The 23,722-nt window shown below is 46.2% G+C and overlaps 1 protein-coding gene across 1 annotated transcript in view; it reads right to left on the minus strand.

Moving 5' to 3' along the window:
* LOC129696424 (carbohydrate sulfotransferase 9-like) overlaps nt 1-19,519 on the minus strand; it is a 58,883-nt gene extending 39,364 nt beyond the window's left edge. The window contains exons 1-2 of the mRNA XM_055634305.1: nt 19,279-19,519; nt 9,387-9,580 (exon numbers count right to left, since the gene is read on the minus strand). Coding sequence (XP_055490280.1) covers nt 9,387-9,537 — 151 coding nt within the window. The 5' untranslated portion in view covers nt 9,538-9,580; nt 19,279-19,519. The remainder of the gene's footprint in view (nt 1-9,386; nt 9,581-19,278) is intronic.
* Between the last annotated feature and the right edge of the window lie 4,203 nt (nt 19,520-23,722).

Here is a 23,722-nt window from a genome sequence, read left to right on the forward strand (position 1 = left end):
AGTTATCAGGCAACTGAAGCATCCTATCACCAACTAGAGTGCTGTCCTGACCTCCCATCTACCTCATTGGAGATCCTCGGGCAATCTTTAACCTGGACTTTACTGGACTTTATCCTGCACTAAATGTTATCCCCTTCACCTTGCATCTATACACTGCAGACGGAATTATTGTAATCATGTATATTCTTTACATTGACTGAATAGCAAGCAACAAATAAGCTTTTTACCGTACCTCGTGACAATAATAAATTAAACCATAACTTTGGGCAGCACGGTGGCGCAGCGGTAGCGTTACTGCCTTACAGTGCCCAGAGACTCGGGTTCGATCCCGACTACAGGTGCTGTCTGTACGGAGTTTGTACGTGCGCCCCGTGACTGTGGGGATTTTCACCGTGTGCTTCAGTTTCCTCCCACATCCCAACAATATGTGAGTTTGTAGGTTAATTGGCTTTGGAAAAAAATGTAATTTGTCCCTGGTGTGTACGATAGTGTTAGTGTACAAAGATTGTTGGTCGGCGTGGACTCGATGGGTCGAAGGGCCTGTTTCCATAATGTATCTCTAAACTAAACTAAAGCTGCGTGAAATAAAAATCCCCACAGCTTTCAGGCATTGGACTTCTCACAAGCAAAACGGACCAAAATGTGTTCAGCAACCTCTCAGGCAGAGCTGCCAAGTTTTGTCAGAGCATTCCAGTAGTCTAGTACCTGAAAATCAGTATTTTGCTGAGGAATTCAGTATTTTAACGCGGTGTCATTTTGCTGAAAAAAATGTTGTTTTTCATGTGCGGTCATACCCGTGTAAGAGTACAAGAATGCATAACTTTGCTACCAATTGACATTTCTTCTACGCACCTTACTTGACAGTGCATTCATTGCCATCTCTTCGTATACTTCTGTTTGAATGGCTGCTTCCTGCTTTTAGCACCAGGTGATGATGTAGAAGTCATTTTGGAAGCCTGCCTCTCCCTCCCTCGCTCTCTCTCCCTCCTTCCTCTCTCTCCCTCCCTCCCTCCTTTTTTTCTCCCTCCCTCTCTTATTCTCTCTCTCCCTCTCGCTCGCTCTCTCCTTCTCACTGTGGCCATAGCACTATGTATAAAGGCAATAGCGCTCCAGGTGGTAGCGCTATAATTAGAACCCATAGCGATGTTCGTTTAAATTCCCACGGGCTAAACTGACAGCGCTGTTTAAACCTGGACCGGGACAGGCATATCAAACGTTACAAAAATAATCATCCAGATCTTGCAATTTAAAACACTAATAGATTTAATCTGCTATAATTTTTAGAGTTGCAGTATGACTTTTTATATCCTTGCATTTTTTAAGCAGCAAGATGAAACAGGAAGTCGGGCCGATTTTTAAAAAATCCGTATTTTGCAAAGCAAATCCGTACACCCGTGTTCTTATCACATTTCCGTACAAAATACGGAAAATCTGTACTACTTGGCAGCTCTGCTCAGGTATCGTCAGAAACAGCTCATGGGACAAGTTGCAGTGGGATGGGGACACAGCTCGATCTGAGCGAGGTCTAGATGGTGAGCCACTCAGTGAAGACTGATATTCTTTTGGGGCCACTTCAGGCAGGCAGGGGTACAGGGCTCAACAACACTCCCCCTCACCTCTGGGACTATACAAATGTTTGCATTCAAATGTTAAAATTGTACAAGGCATTGGTGAGACCAAATCTGGAGTATGGTGTACAATTTTGGTCGCCCAATTATAGGAAGGGTGTCAACAAAATAGAGAGAGTACAGAGGAGATTTACTAGAATGTTGCCTGGGTTTCAACAACTAAGTTACAGAGATAGGTTGAATAAGTTAGGTCTTTATTCTCTGGAGCGCAGAAGGTTAAGGGGGGACCTGATAGAGGTCTTTAAAATGATGAGAGGGATAGACAGAGTTGATGTGGACAAGCTTTTCCCTTTGAGAATAGGGAAGATTCAAACAAGAGGACATGACTTCAGAATTAAGGGACAGAAGTTTAGGGGTAATATGAGGGGGAACTTCTTTACGCAGAGAGTGGTGGCGGTGTGGAATGAGCTCCCAGTGGAAGTGGTGGAGGCAGGTTCATTGGTATCATTTAAAAATAAATTGGATAGGCATATGGATGAGAAGGGAATGGAGGGTTATGGTACGAGTGCAGGCAGGTGGGACTAAGGGGAAAAAAATTTGTTCGGCATGGACTTGTAGGGTCGAGATGGCCTGTTTCCGTGCTGTAATTGTTATATGGTTATAGATTTAATCTTACATTTCATGCAATTAAAGGTTGACAATGGAAAGGTGTTGTCAAGCTGGAAAGGGTTCAGAGAGGATTTACAACGATGTTGCTAGGACGCAAGGGCTTGAGCTTCAGGGCGAGGCTGAGCAGGCTGGGACTCGATACCTCAGAGTGCAGGAGGATAATGGGTGATCTTATGGAGAGGAATGATGAGAGGAATAATGTACAGAGTCTCTTGCCCAGAGAATCGGGGACCAGAGGACATTGGTTTAAGGCGAGCCAGAATTTCTTTCCAGCATTTTCCCAGTTTTCCGCCATTTCACATCTTTTTATTACAGTAAAGACCCAGTCAGCTGTGACATTATGGGGCAAACCAAGTCTTGCAATCAATAGATTAAATATTACATTCAGTGCGATCAATGGTTGAAAATCCGGCTTCTATTTTTAGTGAACGAGCCCAGAGCCCTGGATTTCAAAATGTAATTAAAAATGAAATGAAATGATTCAATTTATTGTCATTGTCAGTGTACAGTACAGAGACAACGAAATGCATTTTTAGCATCTCCCTTGAAAGGGAGACACAGGGCGTCGCGGTGTGCCCGCGCCTGCCGCCGTAACATTCCATTACAGGCAAAGGTGGGTGAAGTGTCTTGCCCAAGGACACAACGACAGTATGCACTCCAAAGCGGGATTTGAACCGGCTACCTTCCGGTCGCCAGCCGAACTCTTAGCCCATTGTGCTATCTGTCGCCCCATTACCAAACCCACATTAGATTATTCTCCTCACATCACGGTGCAATGAAATTCTAAAACATGATCATGAAAAATGCAACCGATGACGCAATTAAGGGGAAATAAAACTGGGATGGTGCATAATCATTCAGTTTAGTTTATTGTCACATGTAGTGAGGTACAGGCAGGGTTAGAGAGAGGGCAGGAGGTTGGGCAAACAGCAAGTACAGTAGTTCACACTTATGACAACACTCTCCCCAACACTCGATCATTACCCAGCTGCAGGATTGGCAGGGTACAGTTTACTTTTTGTCCTCAGACCAGTGAATGAAGAATGGACGAATTGTTCTAAAAGTAGAAACTGTGGGGAAAAGGAGTTAGCTGTATAGAGAGGTTGGACAAACATCGGCTTGTTTTCTCGGGAGTGTCGATGCCGAGGGGAGACCAGATAGAAGTAAATAAAATTATGAGAGTCACGGACAGGATTATACAGTCAGAACCTTTCTCCCAGACTGGGAAAATCAGGTTGGTGTTGGACCCCAAGAACGGATGTTTGTGGAGTGCCTCTGTGATGGATTCTTAGAGCAGCTTGAACTGGAGCCCACCAGGGAGAAGGCAATTCTGGATTTAGTGTTGTAATGAACCGGATTTGTTAAGGGAACTCGAGGTAAAGGAGTCATTCGGAGGTAGTGACCATAATATGATAAGTTTTAATCTGCAATTTGAGAGGGAGAAGGGAATATCGTAAGTGTCAGTATTACAGTTGAACAAAGGGGACTATGGAGGCATGAGGGAGGGGCTGGCCAAAGTTGACTGGAAAGATACCCTAGCAGGGATGACAGTGGAACAACAATGGCAGGTATTTCTGGGAATAATATAGAAGGTGCAGGATCAGTTCATTCCAAAGAGGAAGAAAGATTCCAAGGGGAGTAAGGGGCGACCGTGGCTGACAAAGGAACATAAAACAGAAGTATAACATAGCAAAGATGAGCGGGAAGCCAGAGGATTGGGTAACTTTTAAAGGGCAACAGAAGATAACTGAAAATACAATATGGGGAGAAAAGATGGGGTATGAAGGTAAGCTAGCCAAGAATATAAAGGAGGACAGTAAAAGCTTCGTTAGGTATGTGAAGAGCAAAACATTAGTCAAGACCAAAGTTGGACCCTTGAAGACAGAAACAGGTGAATTTATAACGGGGAACAAGGAAATGGCAGATGTCCCCCATAATTGTTTGTGTCTTCCCTAAGGCAGACCCAAACAATTTTCCTGATGTACTAGTGGCCAGAGGATTTAGGGTGACAGAGGAACTGAAGGAAATCCACATTAGGAAGGAAATGGTGTTGGGTAGACTGATGGGACTGAAGGCTGATAAATCCCTTCAGGGCCTGATGGTCTGTATCCCGGGTACATAAGGAAGTGGGGGTGGGTGGTTAGGGGGGGGGGGGGGATGGGGTGGGTGGTTAGAGGGGAGTGGTTAGTGTGTGTGTGATGCGGAAGGCTGCTCCCTTGAATTCCATAGAGCTGCCGACAGCTTTCGTGCATGAGACGTGCACACTTCATTTCCAGAACATTCTGAACGCGTGACGCATGCTTGCATTTTGCTCTCTCTGTCTCTCTCTCTCCCTCTCTCTCTCTCTCTCTCTCTCTCTCTCTCTCTCTCTCTCTCCCCCCCTCTCTCTCTCTCTCTCTCACTCCCCATTTCCTCTCCCCCCCCCCCTGCCCTCTCCCACCCTCCCTCCCCTAAACCCCCTCCCCCCCCTCCCCCATCCCACCCCCCTCCCTTCCCTTTTCCCCTCCTCTCCCTTCCCTCCTCCCCTCTCTGTCCTCCCATCTCTCCATCCCTCCTCCCCACCCCTCCCCCTCACCTCCCCATCCCTACCCCACCCTCCTCTCCTCCTCCCTCCCTGTCTCTCCCCCTCCCTCCCCCCTCCTCCCTCCCCTCCTCTCTCCCTCCCCTCCATCTCCTCCTCCCCTCCACCCCCCTCTCCCTCAGTCTCTTGCCCTTCTGTCTCTGCCCCTTTCTCTCTGTCTCTCCCCATTCTCTCTCTGCCCTCACTCTAGACGCGCCTGCGAGTTGGGGGCTATGCGTCAGTGGATAGGGCAGTTATGGGGTAAAAGGAGCAAATAATAATATATTAATATAATATCAAGGGGGGGGTAGTTAGCATGTGTGCCGGAGGGGGGGGGGGGGGGGAGAGAGAGAGTTAGTGTGTGTGATTAAAGTTGCCGGGGGTAAACGGGAAGAAAAAGGTTGGGAACCCCTTTGAACTTTTTGCAGCATTGTCTCTGTTGTTCCACCATTTCACATCTTTTTTATTAAAGTGCAGATCCAGACAGCTGTGACATTATAAAGGGCCAAAACAAATTTTGCATTCAATAGACTTAATATTATATTTCAGTGCAATTAAAGGTCGAAGTACCTGCTTCTATTTTTAGTTAATGCTAAATGGCATATTGGCTTTCATAGCGAGAAGGTTTGAGTATAGGAGTCTCTCTGTAGTTGTACAGGGCCTTGGTGAGACCACATCTGGAGTATTTTGTGCAGTTTTGGTCTCCTAATTTGCTATTGAGGCGGTGCAGCGTAGTTTCATGAGGTTAATCCCCGGGGTGGCGGGACTGTCAAATGAGGAAAGATTGGAAAGAGTGGTCATGTATTCACTGGAATTTAGGATGAGCGGGAACTTTATAGAAGTGTATAAAATTATAAAAGGACGGGACAAGCTAGATGCAGGAAAAATGTTCCCAATGATCGGGGAGTCCCAAACCAGGGGCCACGAAGACTGCAACGACCAGGGTCAGGAATAGCTACTACCCCACAGCCATCAGGCTATTAAACCTGGCTCGGACAAAACTCTGAACATTAATAACCCATTATCTGTTATTTGCACTTTATCAGTTTATTTATTCATGTGTTTTGTAGTCAATGCCTATTATGTTCTGTGTGCTGAAGCAAAGCAAGAATGTCATTGTCCTATCAGGGATACATGACAATAAACTCACTTGAACTTGAGGTCAATGGCTGGGGGGGACACTGGCTAGTATCAGTGGCCCGGCCCTCCCTGTATTGATCACCGCGTCTCCCCGAGGAGAGAGAGGGGTGGAGCCGTGGTTGGGATGGAGGGATAAAGAGAAGGGAGGGAGAGAGAGAGAAGGGAGGGGGAGAGAGAGAGAGAGAGAGAGAGAGAGAGAGAGAGAGAGAGAGAGAGAAGGGAGAGAGAGAATGGAGGAGAGAGAGAGAGGGAGAGAGATAGAGGGGAGAGAGAGAGAGAGAGAAAGGGGAGAGAGAGAATGGGGAGAGAGAGAGAAGGGAGCGAGGAACGATGGCACGTTATAACCTACAGTCGTCCCATTCTGACCGCCGCCTAACCCCCCCCCCCCCCCCGATGGCCCGTTATAACCCCCCCGTCCCATTCTGACCGCCCCCCCCCGCCCCCCCATTGCACCATGCACCATTGCACCCTTCTTCATGGCGGCCCAGTGATATCTCGGCTCTGACAATTCGAGGGATCTAACCGGTAACAACACGAAGAGCAGCCCCGGGCTGCCGTGCTCCCCGATTCGAATCTGAGCTAGAAAAATCAGGTGGTGGGCCTGATGTGTCCCGTGGACCATATTTTGGAGACTCCTGCCTTACATGAACTAAACAAAAATGTACAGAAGTTCAAAAATTGATGACTTTATTATTGTGATAAGTATAGATCTATTTTTAAAAAATCTAGTAACTTTCTAATATACCGACAAAGTCTACCTTCCCAAGTGGCGTATCTTGTTCCACTCCATGATCTTTGGTCTGTGCTGCCGCTGCTGAAGCTCGCTAACGTGAAGGGAGAGTGAGGTAGCGTCAATTACGTGAGCATACGTAATTGACGCTCGCTCTTCCTCCACTGGGCTTAAGATACACCCCCTTGTGAGGCAGATGTGATCGCTGCCTCCCCTGGTGCTTTTTCATCACAGTTTTATGTGAGACCAGCGAGCACAAATTTAATATATTTTTATGTGAAATACGTTACCTGGACTATGGAAGGTGAGGACATGTAATGAAGGGGTTTACACACATTACATTGGTGACATACATGGAGACAGTAACAGACACACGCTTATTGCCCATGCTCCATGCAGTTTCTAAGGGGTTGCGCAATCAGAGGAGAGGCTCAGCTCGTTGCTGCCTCACCTCTCATCTCTCCATGTATTTGCTGCGGAGCTGCAAACATTTTGCGATATTTACTATAAAAAAAGATTAGATTCATGTAGAAATGACATTTATAACACAGATCAGTGGAAAAATCTTTATATTTGTTTTATTTTATTATTATTTTTCTTTACTTTTCTTAACAGCTATTTTAATTGGGAGTATGACAGGTGAGGCCCTGCCTCCCCTGACCGCACGTCCCTGCCACAGTCCAAGAATAAAGTGAAGGCCATTTAAAACAGAGATGAGAAAAAACGTTTTCACCCAGAGCGTTGTGAATTTGTGGAATTCTCTGCCACAGAAGGCAGCAGAGGCCAGTTCACTAGATTAATTTAAAAGAGTTAGATAGAGCTCTAGGGGCTAGCGGAATCAAGAGATATGGGGAGAAGGCAGGCACGGGTTACTGATTGTGGTTGATCAGCCATGATAACAATGAATGGCAGTGCATGCTCGAAGGGCTAAATGGCCTCCTCCTGCACCAATTGTCTATGTTTCTACTTTTCTATGTTAACGAGCCCAGAGCCCTGGATTTCAGAATGTCATTACCAAACCCAAATTAGATTATTCTTCTCACATCAGGGTGCGATGAAATTCCTTGTTCCCATGAAACTTGTAAACACTAAACATGATCATGATAAATGGAACCGATGATACAATTAAGGAGAAATAATACTGAGTTAGTGCAAAAACATTCAGTTTAGTTTATTGTCATGTGTACCAAGGTACTGTGAAAAATTAGTGCACATGCATGATAGTTGCGTGGATTACATGTGTATGGAGTAACTGCAGATGTTGGTTTAAACTGAAGACAGACACAAAGTGCTTGAATATCTCAGCGGGTCAAGCAGCATCTCGGGAGAAAAGGAATAGGTGATGTTTCGGGTCGAGACACTTTGATAACAGAATAACGGAATAACGGAAAGTAATGATTTACACCATTAACTCTTTCAAGTGTAAGTTTCAGTTTTTTTTTATTTTGTTTTGTCTTAGATTCAGCATGGAAACAGGCCCTTTGACCCACTGAGTCCACGCCGACCATCGATCACCCGTTCACACTAGTTCTATTTTTTCCCACTTTCCCCTATAAATTAGGGGACAATTTACACAGGGCCAATGAACCTACAAATTTGCAGAAAATATTCTCACTGGTCCTCAGCACATGTGACAATAAAGCACCATGGAATCGCTGAAGGCTCAAGGAGTCGAGTGACTAAACTTCCTGTAGATGGTCCATGCATGCAACCAATAATATAGCTACCTCAGTACCACTAACCACGCCTTAGTTATCAAGTATAATAACTCTCTCTCTATCTCTCCCTTCCTCTCTTGGTTCCAGCACGGTTAGAGACTGCTAGTAGTCAGTGCTGGAATGTGTTTAACTTGAGTGATCATTAAACTATAAGTAAGTAAAGTTACAAGTAAAGTTGTCAGACTTAACTTCTTTACACTTCCTAAGAGTTAGTGAACGAGGAGAACTAGTTCATTCTACAAGTTAGTTTAGAGATACCGCGTGGAAATAGACTTGTCAGCCCCTGTGTCTACGTCGACCAATAATCACCCGCATATATCTCTTCTATCAACGCATTATGGACAATGTACAGATGGCCAATGAACCTACAAACCTGGGAGGAAACCGGAGCACCCAGAGGAACCCCTAGGTTTCACAGGGAGAACGTGCAAACTCTAGGTTGTCAGCCACTCTGGGAAAAGGGTATGAAAGAGGTTATTAGTTCAGGATTCGGATATCATTGGGAAAGAAGATTTTCTTGTCTGGAAATCTGCACTTTCAAGGTCCTGAGAGAAGGTGGAAGAGAGGAAAGGGAATGGCTAGAGAGGCAGTCATGCTAGTGTTTGCACATTCTCCATGTGACCGCATGGGTTTCCCCCAGATGCTCCAGTTTCATCCTACATACCAAAGACGTGCAGCTTTGTAGGTTAATTGGCTTCTGTAAATGGTTTGTGGTGTGTAGGATACTGTTCGTGTACGGGGTGACTGCTGGTCGGCGCGAACTCATTTGGCCGAAGGGCCTATTTCCTCACTGTATCTCTGACGTCTAAAGTCTAAACAGTTTGGAACAGGAACAGGCTCTCTGGCCCACAATGTCTGTGCCAAATATGATGCCACCCCAGCTCTTATCTGCCTGTACGTCATGGAAAGATCTGTATCTCTAAAGTCGAAAGACTACATGGTATCACATGGAAATGTGGCACCATCATATCCTAAAAAAGATTCAAACCCCAGTGTCTGACCTGTGGGTTGCTCCTCCATCCATATGTGAAGGTACGTGATGAACAGGAGGCCGACCGATCCGAAAAACAGAACAGAGAGGAAGATGTGTCTCATTTTCATGACGTTAGCCAAGTCTTTAGGGTGACATCTTCCTCTAGGCATTCTGGTCATGCATCCTGCCACCTCATCTTCAGCACTTCAGTCCTGGCAATTCCTGGAGAAATGGACATGGTGCTTACTCAACAAACATCACATGCAAAGTTTAGTTTAGTTTAGAAATACAACACAGAAACAGGCCATTCGTCCCACCGAGTATGCGCCAACAAGCAATCACCCCGTGTACTAACACTATCCTACATGCTAGGGACAACTTTACACATTTACCAAAGCCAATTAACCTACAATCCTGTACGTCTTTGGAGTGTTAGAAGAAACCGGAGCACCCGGACAAAACCTAAGCGGTCACAGGGAGAACGTATAAACTCCGTACAGACAGCACCCGTTGTCAGGGTCAAACCCGGGTCTCCAGCGCTGTGAGGCAGCAACTCTACCTCCTCCGCCACCGTGCCGCTCTGCAGTTTCTCCAACTTGCTACCCTCCCAAAGTTTGCACCAAGACTAGTTATCAAATGCAAGAAATTACCTTAGCTCCGAGCGGAATGAAAGAGAGTGAAATACATTGGAGTTGATGGGTGTAAGTCATCAACTCTACTGTGAGGAAGTAAATCAAAGCTTTGGAAAGATGTTGCAGAAAAAATTTAGGACAGAGAATCCCGCTGGATTTTGTGGCAATCAATGCGACCATGAGACTTCAAGAACCTAAGATACAGGAGCAGAAATAACACCATTCGGCCCATTGAGTCTGCATCACCATTCAATCATGGCTGATCTATCTTTCCCTCTCAACCCCATTCTCCTGCCATCTTCCCGTAACATTTGACACCCTTACTGATCACGAACTTATCATTCTCCGCTTTAAATATACCACCCAATGACTTGATCTCTAATGATTTTCACATATTCACCACCATTTCCAATCTATGCCTTTCATGATATTATACACTTAGAAACATAGAAAATAGGTGCAGGAGTAGGCCATTCGACCCTTCGAGCCTGCACCGCCATTCAATATGATCATGGCTGATCATCCAACTCAGTATCCCGTACCTGCCTTCTCTCCATACCCCCTGCTCCCCTTAGCCACAAGGGCCACATCTAACTCCCTCTTAAATATAGCCAATGAACTGGCCTCAACTACCCTCTGTGGCAGAGAGTTCCAGAGATTCACCACTCTCTGTGTGAAAAATGTTTTTCTCATCTCAGTCCTAAAAGATTTCCCCCTTTATCCTTAAACTGCGACCCCTTGTTCTGGACTTCCCCAACATCGGGAACAATCTTCCTGCATCTAGCCTGTCCAACCCCTTAAGAATTTTGTACGTTTCTATAAGATCCCCCCTCAATCTTCTAAATTCTAGCGAGTACAAGCCAAGTCTATCCAGTCTTTCTTCATATGAAAGTCCTGCCATCCCAGGAATCAGTCTGGTGAACCTTCTCTGTACTCCCTCTATGGCAACAATGTCCTTCCTCAGAGAAACCCCCCAGGTTTCCTCGAGTACAGAAACGGGCCCAACCTGTCCATGCTGATTAAGACGGTCCTATACCTCTATAAGATCAACCCTCAGCCTTTTGTGTCACGTCCTAGCCTGCCTAACTGAAAAAAAAATGTTTAGACGGATAAACGCAGGCAAATAGGACTAACTTACATGGACATCTTAGTGAGTTTGGACAAGTTGGGCAGAAGGATCTGTTTTGTGCTGCATGACTCCATGAGGTTGTAGGATATTTAGCAGCTCATTTTGGGGACAGCTGTCACCCACTATGTGATAATGGTTAAGTTGGAAAAGAGTGCAGAGAAGATTCATGATGGGGTTGCCAGGACTCGAGAGGTACAGGGAGAGGTCAGGCAGGCTAGGACTTTATTCGTTGGAGCGCAGGAGGCTGAGGAGTGATCTTACAGAAGTGTACAAAATCATGAAAGGGCAAATGCATAATCTTATTTCCCAGAGTCAAGAACGAGAGGATATAGGTTTAAGGTGAGAGGGAAAAGATTTAATGAGAACCTGAGGGACAACTTTTTCACAGAGGGCGGTGGGGACATGGAATGAGCTGCCAGTGGAAGTAGTTGAGCCAGGTTCAATAAGGCAGGAGTGTTTAACAGCATTTTAAGGACACTTAGACAGGTGCACGAATAGGAATGGTTGAGAGGGATATGGGCCAAATGCAGACTAGCATACAGTAGATGGGGCATCTTTAGGTTTCAGAGATGCAGCGCGGAAACAGGCCCTTTGACCCACTGAGTCTGTGTCGACCAGCGATCCCTGCACATTATCCTACACACGAGGAACAATTTACAATCTTTACCAAAGTCATTTAACCTACAAACCTGTCCGTCTTTGGAGTGTGGGAGGAAACCAGAGCACCCGGAGAAAAGCTACACGATCACGGGGCAAACATATACACTCCACACTGACAGCACCCGTAGTCAGGATTGAACCTGGGTCTCTGCCATTTTAAGGCAGCAACTCTGCCACTGCGCCACCACGCCACCCTATGCTGAGTTACTCCAGCACTTTGTGTTCCTTTTACTGATTTATAGAACGGCCTTGAGGGACCGAATGGCCCATTCCTAGTCCTAAAGGTGCGTCAATTCAATTAGCATTAAAGATCGTGTTACTGGAAATTACAACACCCTTCGCTCACAGTGGCGATGCTTTATCTAATTGCAGGTGAGGAGTATAATATTACTGCCACTTTAGAAGTTAATGTATTTTCCATTTCAATGGAATTCTTTTAGAGCCACACAATGAAAGGCTCGAATGTGATCAGATGTCACCCTTATAAATGCTGAACGTGTGTTTCTCTCCCCCTGGATACTGACATGATACTTTAATGTCACATGCACCTCGAGTCGGCACAGAAACATCCTCTGTCTTTGCAACACAATGCACAAAGTACGCAAAGAGTCACCACAAGAGGCACCAGCAAAAATACAAAGTACTCACAGTCCTGATGCTCCCAATTTGTTAACCCCCCCTCCTCCCTCCACCAGCCAGGTCGCTCCCTCCCACCATACAGTTCGCCAGCAAGCTGTCCCTCTCCTCTCCTCTCCTCTCCAGCCTATATGGGAGGGGGATGCGCCTCCCGCGGCCGACCTTGAAGGCGGGAGATGTTAAACCCCCCCCCCCCCCCACCGAATGTATGATCATACAGGGCATCAGATTCAAAAGGCATATCTATACCTTGCAGGAATTTTGCAACATCAGCTAAAGGCTCCAGCAAGTCTTCACAGTATACCAGATGAGAAGGAAAGGGTGACGTTTCGGGCCGAGACGGAAGAAGGGTCTCCACCTGAAACGTCACCCATTCCTTCTCTCCACAGATGATGACTGTCCTGCTGAGTTACTCCAGCTTTTTGTGTGTATCTTCGGTTTAAACCAGCATCTGCAGTTCCTTCTTGCTCATACAGAAAGTACGGGTTAGTGTCATACCGCACATAAGCAGGCCCTTCGGCCCAAATCAGCCATGTCGACCAAGATGCCCCATCTAAGCTAGTCCCACCTGCCCGCATTTTAAGCTACTCACATTCAGCACATATCCCTCTAAACCTTTCCTATCCATGTCTTATAAATGCTGTAATTGTACCTGCCTCAACTACCTCCTCTAGCAGCTCGTTCATGTAACCACCTCCATCTGAGTGCAAATATTGTCCCTCAGGTTTGTATTAAATCATGTCCCACTCACCTTAAATCTATGTCTACTGGTTTTTGATTCCTTTACCTTATTTATATCTTAATATATTTATTAATTGCGTTGTTGCGGTAAATGAACAGGTAGCGCTGACGTAAGTAAAAATTTAATTGGAGACACAGGATCTGCAGATATTGGAATCTTGAGCTAAACAAACAAACGCTGGAAGAACTGAGGCAGCATCTGTGGAGGGAATGGACAAGCGACGTTTTGGGTCGGTCAGGGACCATTTTCAAACTGAAGGGCCTGTTTCTATGCTGTGTGACTATAATTAGGATTGATTCCTAATTAGGAAAGATGCAAAGACAAGAGAGCATAGTTTAGTTTAGTTACTTTAGAGATACAGAGCGGAAACAGACCCTTTGGTCCACCGTGTCCACGCCGACCAGCGATTCCCGCATATTAACACTATCCAAATGCACTCTGGACATTTTTTACATTTATACAAAGCCAATTAACCTACAAACCTGTATGTCTTTGGAGTGTGGAAGGAAACCGAAAATCTCGGAGAAGACCCACGCGGCCACGGGGAGAACGTAGACCGAGCCAGTGCCCCGAGGTCAGGATCGAACTCGGGTCTCTGGCACTGAAAGAAATGTAAGGCAGCAACTCTACCGCTGTGCCCACCTTGCATTAAGGTGTGAGGGGCGAAGTTTAGAGGTGTGCAGGGTAAGTTTATAGTTGTAGGGAGGAACTGCAGATGCAGGTTTACACCGAAGGTAGACACAAATTGCTGGAGTAACTCAGCGGGTCAGGCAGTATCTCTGGAGAAAACTAATATAGGTGATGTTTTGGGTCGAGATCCCTCTTCAGATTGTGAGTCAGGGGAGATGGAAACTATAGGTTTGAAAAGGTACGGAACAAATTAGAGCACCGATGGTCAAGGTGCCCATGTTTGTTTGTTTATTATTAGCAACTCTACACACAGAGGGCGGTGGGTGCTTGGAACGAGCTGCCAGGGGTGGTGGTGGAGGCTGATACGAGAGTGGTGTTTAAGAGGCTTTCAGATAGACACATGGATAACCAGGGAATGGAGTGGCATGGATCACGTGCAGGCAGAGGAGATAAGTTTAACTTGGCATCATGTTTGGCACGGACATTGCGGGCCGAAGGGCCTGTTCCTGTGCTGTACTCCTCTGTGTAAAAAGCTGGAATTTTGACGAACTCAATGAAGCAGAATTTTCCAGTGTTGTGTTTGAAAGCTGAACAAATAACAAAGTGTAAAGCACAGCTGGGAATACAAGCACGTGTCAAAAACAAATCTTGGGTCGATGGTACCAAGGAACATTAACTGGGCTGAATAAGATTGTGATGGTAATTAAGAGAGAAATTGCACAATTATTGCTCACATGTTATTGGAATAAAGTTAAATCGTCCTTTCCTTTTGATTTATTTTTAAGATTGTACAGACTGTACACACTGATTTTTCTGCACTCTTGGTTCCAGAGCATTGCTGTAATATTCGTTTTGTCGGAGCGACATAGGTCACGGCCTTGGGGAGGGGGGTTGGGGAGATGAGTTGTCTGAAATGACGGTCTCAGAAGTCGGCCATGGGAGTGGATCTACCGGCTCGGGCCAGGCCGGAGTTTGTGAACTCTGTTCACAAGAGACAAATTTGTCCCGTCAATTGGCCGTGGACGTGCCGATGAGGTCAAGATCGGCCGCCTCATCCGGCCTGTGCTCCACATTTACGGGGGGGGGGAATTTCAACTGCGCTCTCATAATTTTGTCCGGATTAAAGGTGGTGTCGGACCACCAGTTGTTGGAAAATCGGTGGTGGACCTGCATCTCAAATTGATGTTGTTTATAGGAATATGGGCCAGACACAGACAGATAGAACTGGCTTGGATGGGGCATTTTGGTCAGCATGGACGAGTTGGGCTGAAGGGCCTGGTTCCATGCTGTATAACTCCATGACTGAAGACTGAAAACAGAAGAAGCTTCATTTAAAACAAAATACAGCAAAATGGTGCTGTGGGTAGTGCCATAGTAATATAGCATGGAAAAGATCCTACAGCCCAACTCGTCCACGTTGACAAAGATGCGCCATTTAAGTTTAGTTTTATTGTCACGTGTACAGTGAAAAGCTTTTGTTGCGTGCTAACCAGTCAGCGGAAAGACTATACATGATTAACATCAAGCCATTCACAGTGTACAGATGCATGATATAGAGAATAAGGTTTAGTGTAAGATAAAGTACAGTCCGATTAAAGATAGTCTAGATTTGCCAACATTTCGCCCATATCCGTCTAATCTTTGTTTAAGAAAGAACTGCAGATGCTGGTGAAATCGAAGGTAGACACCAAATGCTGGAGAAACTCAGCGGGTGAGGCAGCATCTATGGATAGAAGGAACTGGCGACGTTTCGGGTCAGTCTGAAGAAGGGTCTCGACCCGAAATGTCGCCAATTCCTTCTCACCACAGATGCTGCCTCCCCGATGAGGTACTCCAGCATTTTATGTCCATCTAATCTTTTTCTATCCATGTATTATAAATGTTGATTAGTGAACCTGCCTCAACATCCTTCTGTGGCAGCTTGTTCCACATACCCACCCACCTAAAAAGCCATTGTCACACCGTGAAAACTGATCCCTCAGCCAAATTCCTCCATGCCAACCAAGATGCAACACCGTGCATTTGCAACGCAGGTGCATTTGGCCATGCATTTTGTGCCAATCTGCTAGAGATTAATGTACTAGCCAGGTCTGAAAGTAATATTGAAATGAAAAAACTGAAGACTTACTCCTTTTATATTAAAAGAAAAAGAGGGCAGTAGAGCTGCTGCTTTACACCACCAGAGACCCGGGTTCGATCCTGACTTTGGGTGCTGTCTGTACAGCATTTGTACGTTTTCCCTGTGATCGTGTGGGTTTTCTCCGGGTACCTCGGTTTCACCCCACACTCCAAAGACGTACAGGTTTGTGGGTTAATTGGCTTCTGTAAATTGGACTTCTGTAAAATGTACTGGGATCGCTGGGCAGTGCAGACCCGGTGGGCCGAAGAGCCTGTTTCACGCTTTATCTCTAAACTAAACTAAATGATTGTAGCTGTTTCAACTCCCTCTGGTACGTGTCAGGGCTCTGCAACAGAAGAATCGACTTTATCATGAATCAGGCTACGAGGAAAGGGACTTTTGACACAATCGAATGAGTCACATAGTTTTCTGCTGACAGTCAGCAAGGACACCGGCTGTCCCGACACGTCCAAAACCTTTGTCACCTCTCAATAGACAATAGACAACAGGTGCAGGAGTAGGCCATTCGGCCCTTCGAGCCAGCACCGCCATTCAATGTGATCATGGCTGATCATCCCCAATCAGTACCCCGTTCCTGCCATATACCCTGACTATGCTATCTTTAAGAGCCCTATCTAGCTCGCTCTTGAAAGTATCCAGAGAACCGGCCTCCACTGCCCTCTGGGGAAGAGAATTCCACAGACTCACAATTCTCTGTGTGAAAAAGTGTTTCCTCATCTCCGTTCTAAATGGCTTACCCCTTATTCTTAAACTGTGGCCCCAGGTTCTGGATGCCCCCAACATCTGGAACATGTTTCCTGCCTCTAGCGTGTACAAACCCTTAATAATCATATATGTTTCAATAAGATCCCCTCTCACCCTTCTAAACTCCAGAGTGTACAAGCCCAGCCGCTCCATTCTCTCAGCATATGACAGTCCCGTCATCCCTGAAATTAACCTTGTAAACCTACGTTGCACTTCCTCAATAGCAAGAATGTCCTCCCTCAAATTAGGGGACCAAAACTGCACACAATACTCCAGGTGTGGTCTCACTAGGGCTCTGTACAACTGCAGAAGGACGTCTTTGCTCCTACACGCCTCTTGTTATAAAGGCCAACATGCCATTCGCTTTCTTCACTGCTGACTGTACCTGCATGCTTACTTTCATAGACTGATGAACAAGGACCCCCCAGATCCCACTGTACTTCCCCTTTTCCCAACTTGACGCCATTTAGATAGTAATCTGCCTTCCAGTTTTTTATACCAAAGTGGATAACCTCAGATTTATCCACATTAAACTTCATCTGCCATGAATCTGCCCACTCCACCAACCTGTCCAAGTCACCCTGCATTCTCATAGCATCCCCCTCACAGTTCACACTGCCACCCAGCGTTGTGTCATCTGCAAATCCAGGCACACTACATCCACTGACTCTCCCTTGTCCATTTTCCTAGTTACATCCTCAAAAAATTCCAGAAGATAGTCAAGCATGATTTCCCCTTCGTAAATCCATGCTGACTCGGACCGATTCTGTTACTGCTATCCAAATGTGCGGCTATTTCATCTTTTATAATTGACTCCAGCATCTTCCCTACCACCGATGTCAGGCTAACTGGTCTATAATTCCCTGTTTTCTCTCTACCCTCTTCCTTAAAAAGTTGGATAACATTAGCTACCCTCCAATCCACAGGAAAATTATCACCAATGCACTCTCGTCTTCTTGGAGCTGAATTAGGCCATTCTTCCACTAGTGGAAACATCCTCTCCACATCCACTCCATCCAGGCCTTTCACTATTTGGTAAGTTTCAATGAGGTTCCCCCCCATCCTTCAAAACTCCAGTGAGTATAGGTCCAACGCCATCAAATGCTTCCCTCTGGTCCTAGACTCTCCCACTAGTGGAAGCATAGTCTTCACATCCACGCTATCCAGGCCTTTCGCTATTCGGCAAGTTTCAATGTGGTTCCCTCCGCCCTCTCATCCTAAACTGTAGCGGGTACAGGTCCAGTGCCGTCAAACGCTCACAATGCAAGATGTGGTGTGAATGGAAGTCTTTTATCCCTCTTGCAACAAACAATCCAGTTTCCTGGTGTTTGCATCAGTCGTAATAATCATTGATTCATTAGAAAAAGGTCAGCAGTTATCTAAACTGAATCACTCTGAGGGCAGCTGCCTGCACCACTTCGAGTCTAACTTGGAAAAAAACTCCATCTAAAAATTGGAAAATACTCACATTAATCTCCGACTGAATTGAAATCTAAATATGCCTGACGGCATTTCTGATTAATAAATAAACAATGATTAATTGGTGCCAGAGTTTGGCTTGCATCTTTAAATGAACTCACTTGATCATTCTGTGTAGAGAGGAACTGCAGTTGCTGGTTTAAACCAACGACTGGAGTACCATCTTGGTACCATCCCTGAGCTACCATCTACCTTATTGTAGACCCTCGGACTGTCTTTAATCGGCCTTTATCTTGCACTAAACTTTTATTCCCTTTATCTGTATCTGTGTACTGTGGGCGGCTCGATTGTAATTTTCGTTTCTGGTTTAGTTTAGAGATACAGCGTGTAACAGGTCTTACACCCACAGAGTCGGCGTCCACCAGCGATCCCCGCACACTAACACTACCCTATACACACTTGGGACAATTTACAATTTTACCGACCTGTAGATCTTTGGGGAGTGTGGGAGGAAACCGAAGCACCCGGAGAAAACCCATGCAAGTCACTGGGAGAACGTGCAAACTCCGTACAGACAGCGCCTTGTTAAGAAAGAACTGCCGATGCTGGAAACATCGGAGGTGGACAAAAAATGCTGGTGAGGCAGCATCTGTGGAGAGAAGGTATTGGCGACGTTTCGGGTCGAGACCCTTCTTCAGACTGAAGTCGGGGCGGAAAAGGGTAGGCTAGGCAGAGGTCCCTCCATACAGACAGCACTCGGAGTTAAGATCGAACCCAGGTCTCCGGCTTTGCAAACTCTACCGCTGCGCCACCGTGAACGTCCCTGGTATTTGCCGAGGTGTACACGGGGGGAGGGGTTGGATGGTGGGGAGGAAGTGGAAGAGGTTGATGGTAGGAGGAGGAGGAAGGTGAGAGCGGTTAAATGCAACCACGCTGTTATTGTATTCTCCCCCCCACATGAAACAGCCGAGACCCTTGCTTGCAACTTGCAGCTTGCAGGGGGCTCTGGGTCTGAGTTACAGAACTCCATTTCATGGAGAACCTTTGACACTGGAGACGGCTCAAAGCTCCCCGCACATGCAGCCCTGTGTGTGTGTGTGTGTGTCGCCGAGAGGACTCAGGCAGGCAGGCAAGATAAGCTGCTTTGTTCAATGAAAAGGGGGGAAAAAAACGACTGCAAATACTCACCCAGACCAGGAGCGTTGTGTCACAGAGGCTGTTGGGTGAACTACCCCCTTCTTCAAAAAGAAAAGATTGCCTCCAATATATTTCCAGCGCTCTCGTCTACTCTCTCTTGCTTTGAGACGTGACTGAGAAGGAGGGGGAGGGAGAGAGGGAGAGATGGTTATCTGTGGTGTGCCTGCGAGCTGAGTTACCGCTCGGCGGGCGGGCGATCACATCTTGTCCCAGCGTCGGTCCCCGCGTCAATCAGCGGCCCGGGCCGCTCCCACTCCCAGCCCCACCATCCCCTCCACACCCCACCCCCTTCTCTCCATCCCTCAGCGAACAAGCTCCTGCACTCTCTCACAAAGAGGAGGAGAGGCAGCGCCATACCCCTCCCTCTTCCTTCCCCAACCCTCCCCTCTTTCCTTTCCCTCCCTACTCACCCCTTCCCTCAGAGACAGGGACCCTCTCCCCCTCCCTCATTTCCCCACCTCCCCCTCCACGAACAAGCTCCTGCCCTCACTCGCAGAGGGGGGGGGGGGGGGGGGGAAGACGGGGACATACCCCTCTCCACCTCCCTCCCTTCCTTCCCTCCCTCCCTCCCGCCCTGTAGCCCACCTGTCCAGGTAGCCATGGATCAGGGTGCTTTGCTCACTGTGAGAGAGAGATGGAGGGAGAATGGGAGGGAGGGAGGGATGAGAAGGAGAGATAGTTCGAGAGGGGAGGAGAATGGCAGGGGGGTAGGAAGAGATAGGGGCGGAGAGAGATAGAAAGCATATAAGAGACAGGGTGAAAGAAAGGTGGGAGAGAGGGTGAAGAGGGGGAGCGTAAAGTTACAACACGAGTGAAGGGTGAGAGAGAGAGAGTGGGAGAGATACAGAGGAAGACAGAATAGATGGGAGGGGAAGAGAAAGAGAGCAAGAATGAGAGGGTGGAGCGAGGGAGAGAAATAATACAGGAGAATGGGTGGAGAGAGAGTCAGAGAATGCAAGAGAGAAGGTAACAGTGAGAGAATGGGAGGGAGGGTGGAGAGAGAGATCGAGTAGTTGAAAGAATTGGAAAGGGAAAGAGGGACAGAGAGAGAGAGAGAGAGGGAGAGAGAGAGAGAGAGGAGGACCAATCATTGAAAGTAGGCATGCAGGTGCAGCAGGCAGTGAAGAAAGCGAATGGTATGTTAGCATTCATAGCAAAAGGATTTGAGTATAGGAGCAGGGAGGTTCTACTGCAGTTGTACAGGGTCTAGGTGAGACCACACCTGGAGTATTGCGTACAGTTTTGGTCTCCTAATCTGAGGAAAGACATTCTTGCCATAGAGAGAGTACAGAGAAGGTTCACCAGACTGATTCCTGGGATGTCAGGACTTTCATATGAAGAAAGACTGGATAGACTCGGTTTGCACTCGCTAGAATTTAGAAGATTGAGGGGGGATCTTATAGAAACTTACAAAATTCTTAAGGGGTTGGACAGGCTAGATGCAGGAAGATTGTTCCCGATATTGGGGAAGTCCAGAACAAGGGGTCACAGTTTAAGGATAAGGGGGAAATCTTTTAGGACCGAGATGAGAAAAACTTTTTTCACACAGAGAGTGGTGAATCTGTGGAATTCTCTGCCACAGAAGGTAGTTGAGGCCAGTTCATTGGCTATATTTAAGAGGGAGTTACATGTGGCCCTTGTGGCTAAAGGGATCAGGGGGTATGGAGAGAAGGCAGTTACAGGATACTGAGTTGGATGATCAGCCATGATCATATTGAATGGCGGTGCAGGCTCGAAGGGCCGAATGGCCTACTCCTGCACCTATTTTCTATGTTTCTATGATAGGGAGGGAGAGTGAGGGCAGGGGAGAAGACACATTATTATTGCCAAGAGACAACAGTGCAAGGCAGATAGGAGATCAATGTTCAGCAAAGGCTGGATTAACAAATTCCATAATACCTCGAACTGGATTAAGGCAAATTCAGCTCCCAGATCTGACCCATTTTTTAAAAACATGAGAAACAATTAGTGTCCTCTAGCAAATTAATTTAAGGTATGTTCTGATTCTGTCAAACACGAGGTTAATGAGTCACCCTCGATCAATCCACAGTCTAAAGGAGGATTTACATTTGTTTTTGAGTTTCATTGTCCACTGTAAATTGCCTCTAGTGTGTAGGGGAGTGGTGGAATCTAGGTGTTGTCAATGGGAATATGGGATGAATTAAAATGGATGCCTGATGGTCAACGTAGACGCTGGGCCAAAGGGCCTGTTTCCCTGCCGTGACTTCATGCCGTCAGAGGATGGATGCCGGTATGGTACATTATTTGTCACATGTACCGAGGTACAGTGCAATTCATTTTTGTGCACTGTTCCTTACAAGTATCACTCTGCATAACACTTTATTAGTTAAGCATCTCAGATACAGTACAAGTGTGCAGCAGTGGTTCCCTGAGACAGTATACACAGTCGCCAGTCTGCCGCCATTTTCAAGTCCTCGTTGTTGGAAGTGCAGGGTTGGGTTCCTGGAACAAGCTGCCAGGGGTGGTGGTAGAGGTAGATACGTAAGTGGCGTTTAAGAGACTTTTGGATGGGCCCATGGGTATGCATGGAATGGAGGGATATGGATCACGTGAAGACAAAGGAGATTAGTTTAACATGGCATCAGGCTCGGCACAGACATTGTGGGCCGAAGTGTTGCACTGTACTGTTCTATGTTCTATAACTCTTCTCAGTGTTCCCTCCACCCAAACATATGAAGCTACAAGTCCAGTCCAGCTCAGATGTGCAGTGGCTGCCTCACAATGCAAAAACCCTTAATGCCACTTAGAAGAGTTGCTCCCATGTCTTTCTCAAGGAACAAGATGGTGCCCAGGCCAGGCGACTCTGTGTGCTGGTCCCAGAAGTGGAGCTGCAATCAATCATTACAATCACTCCACTTTTTTAAACCTCTACTCCAACAGCAACTTGTCTTAACTCTAACCATGCTGTCTGTACACTGTGGATGGCTGGATTGTAATCATGATTAGGCCTTCTCCTGTCAGGCCAGCATGCAACAAAAAAGCTTTTCACTGTACCTCAGTACACGTGACAATAAGCTAAACTAAACTAAAAAAAAACATAAAGAATCCTCAAAACAAACTAAACTAAAGAATATTTATTCCTCAACGTATCCACTAAACCTTTTGGAACTACTTAGAACTTGTTGAGCTGTTGATAGTGAATCGAGGCTCACTTACCAAACGCTGCAAATGCTTTAGGCTGTGTGGAGCTGATGAAAAGTGGTATGGAAATAATTCTGATTTTAGAAAGGAGGCCCAAAATAAAAACGGAGCATGTATCTAAATCCCGCAAAGAGCAGCTGCAAGATATAAATGTAGTTACCATCATGGACAAAGACCGTCACTTGATTGACACCACCGCCACCATCTTTGAGTCATGGTCTACATACAGTCTTAGAGTAACCCAGCAGAGGCCTATGGAAGGTGGGAGATTTGTAAACATTAGCTAGTACTCTTTACTAGTACTCATTAGCTAGTACTTTAGCGAGTACATTCTTTACTCAGAGAGTGGTAGCTGTGTGGAATGAGCTTCCAGTGAAGGTGGTGGAGGCAGGTTCGTTTTTATCATTTAAAAATAAATTGGATAGTTATATGGATGGGAAGGGAATGGAGGGTTATGGTCTGAGCGCAGGTATATGGGACTAGGGGAGATTATGTGTTCGGCACGGACTAGAAGGGTCAAGATGGCCTGTTTCCGTGCTGTAATTGTTATATGGTTATGTCCCAATTCTGCATGTTCGAGTTTAGTTTGAGTTTAGCTTACTGTCACGTGTACCGAGGTACAGTGAAAAGCTTTTGTTGCATGCTATCCAGTCAGCGGAAAGACAATACATGATTACAATCGTGCCGTCCACAGTGTACAGATACAGGATAAAGGGAATGATGTAAATAACACTTAGCACAGGTTCTGCAAGTCAACAACTCTGCCGCTGTGCCACTGTGCTACCCCTTCATTGGTGTAAAGTACATTTGGACAGGTAGATGGATAGGAAAGATTTAGGTGATGGGTCAAATAACAAGTGACCCATGGGACTAGTTTAGCTGGGCTTTTAGATCGGTATGGACAAGTTGTGCCAAAGTGCCCATTTCCATGTTGTATGCCTCTATGACCTTCTCAAGGACATTTGGGCATGGATAATTAATGTTGGCCTTGCCAACAACATCCTGAAAGATTAATAAATAAAAGACAAACTGCTTTTTATTCCAGGTTTATTTATCAGAGCCAATGCCCTTGAAATCATCAGATTGTTGCAAAACTCCATCTTGTTCAGAGATTATACTTTAGACTGAAGAGAGATACAGGCCATTTGGTCCACCGAGTCCGTGCTAACCAGTGATCACCCTGTACACTAGCACTAGGATCAGTTTACAATTTTTTACCGAAGCCAATAAACCTACAAACCTGTATGTCACTGGAGTGTGGGAGGAAACCGGA

This window comes from Leucoraja erinacea, chromosome 4, assembly GCF_028641065.1.
Source record: "Leucoraja erinacea ecotype New England chromosome 4, Leri_hhj_1, whole genome shotgun sequence".
NCBI classification, from domain to species: domain Eukaryota; kingdom Metazoa; phylum Chordata; class Chondrichthyes; order Rajiformes; family Rajidae; genus Leucoraja; species Leucoraja erinaceus.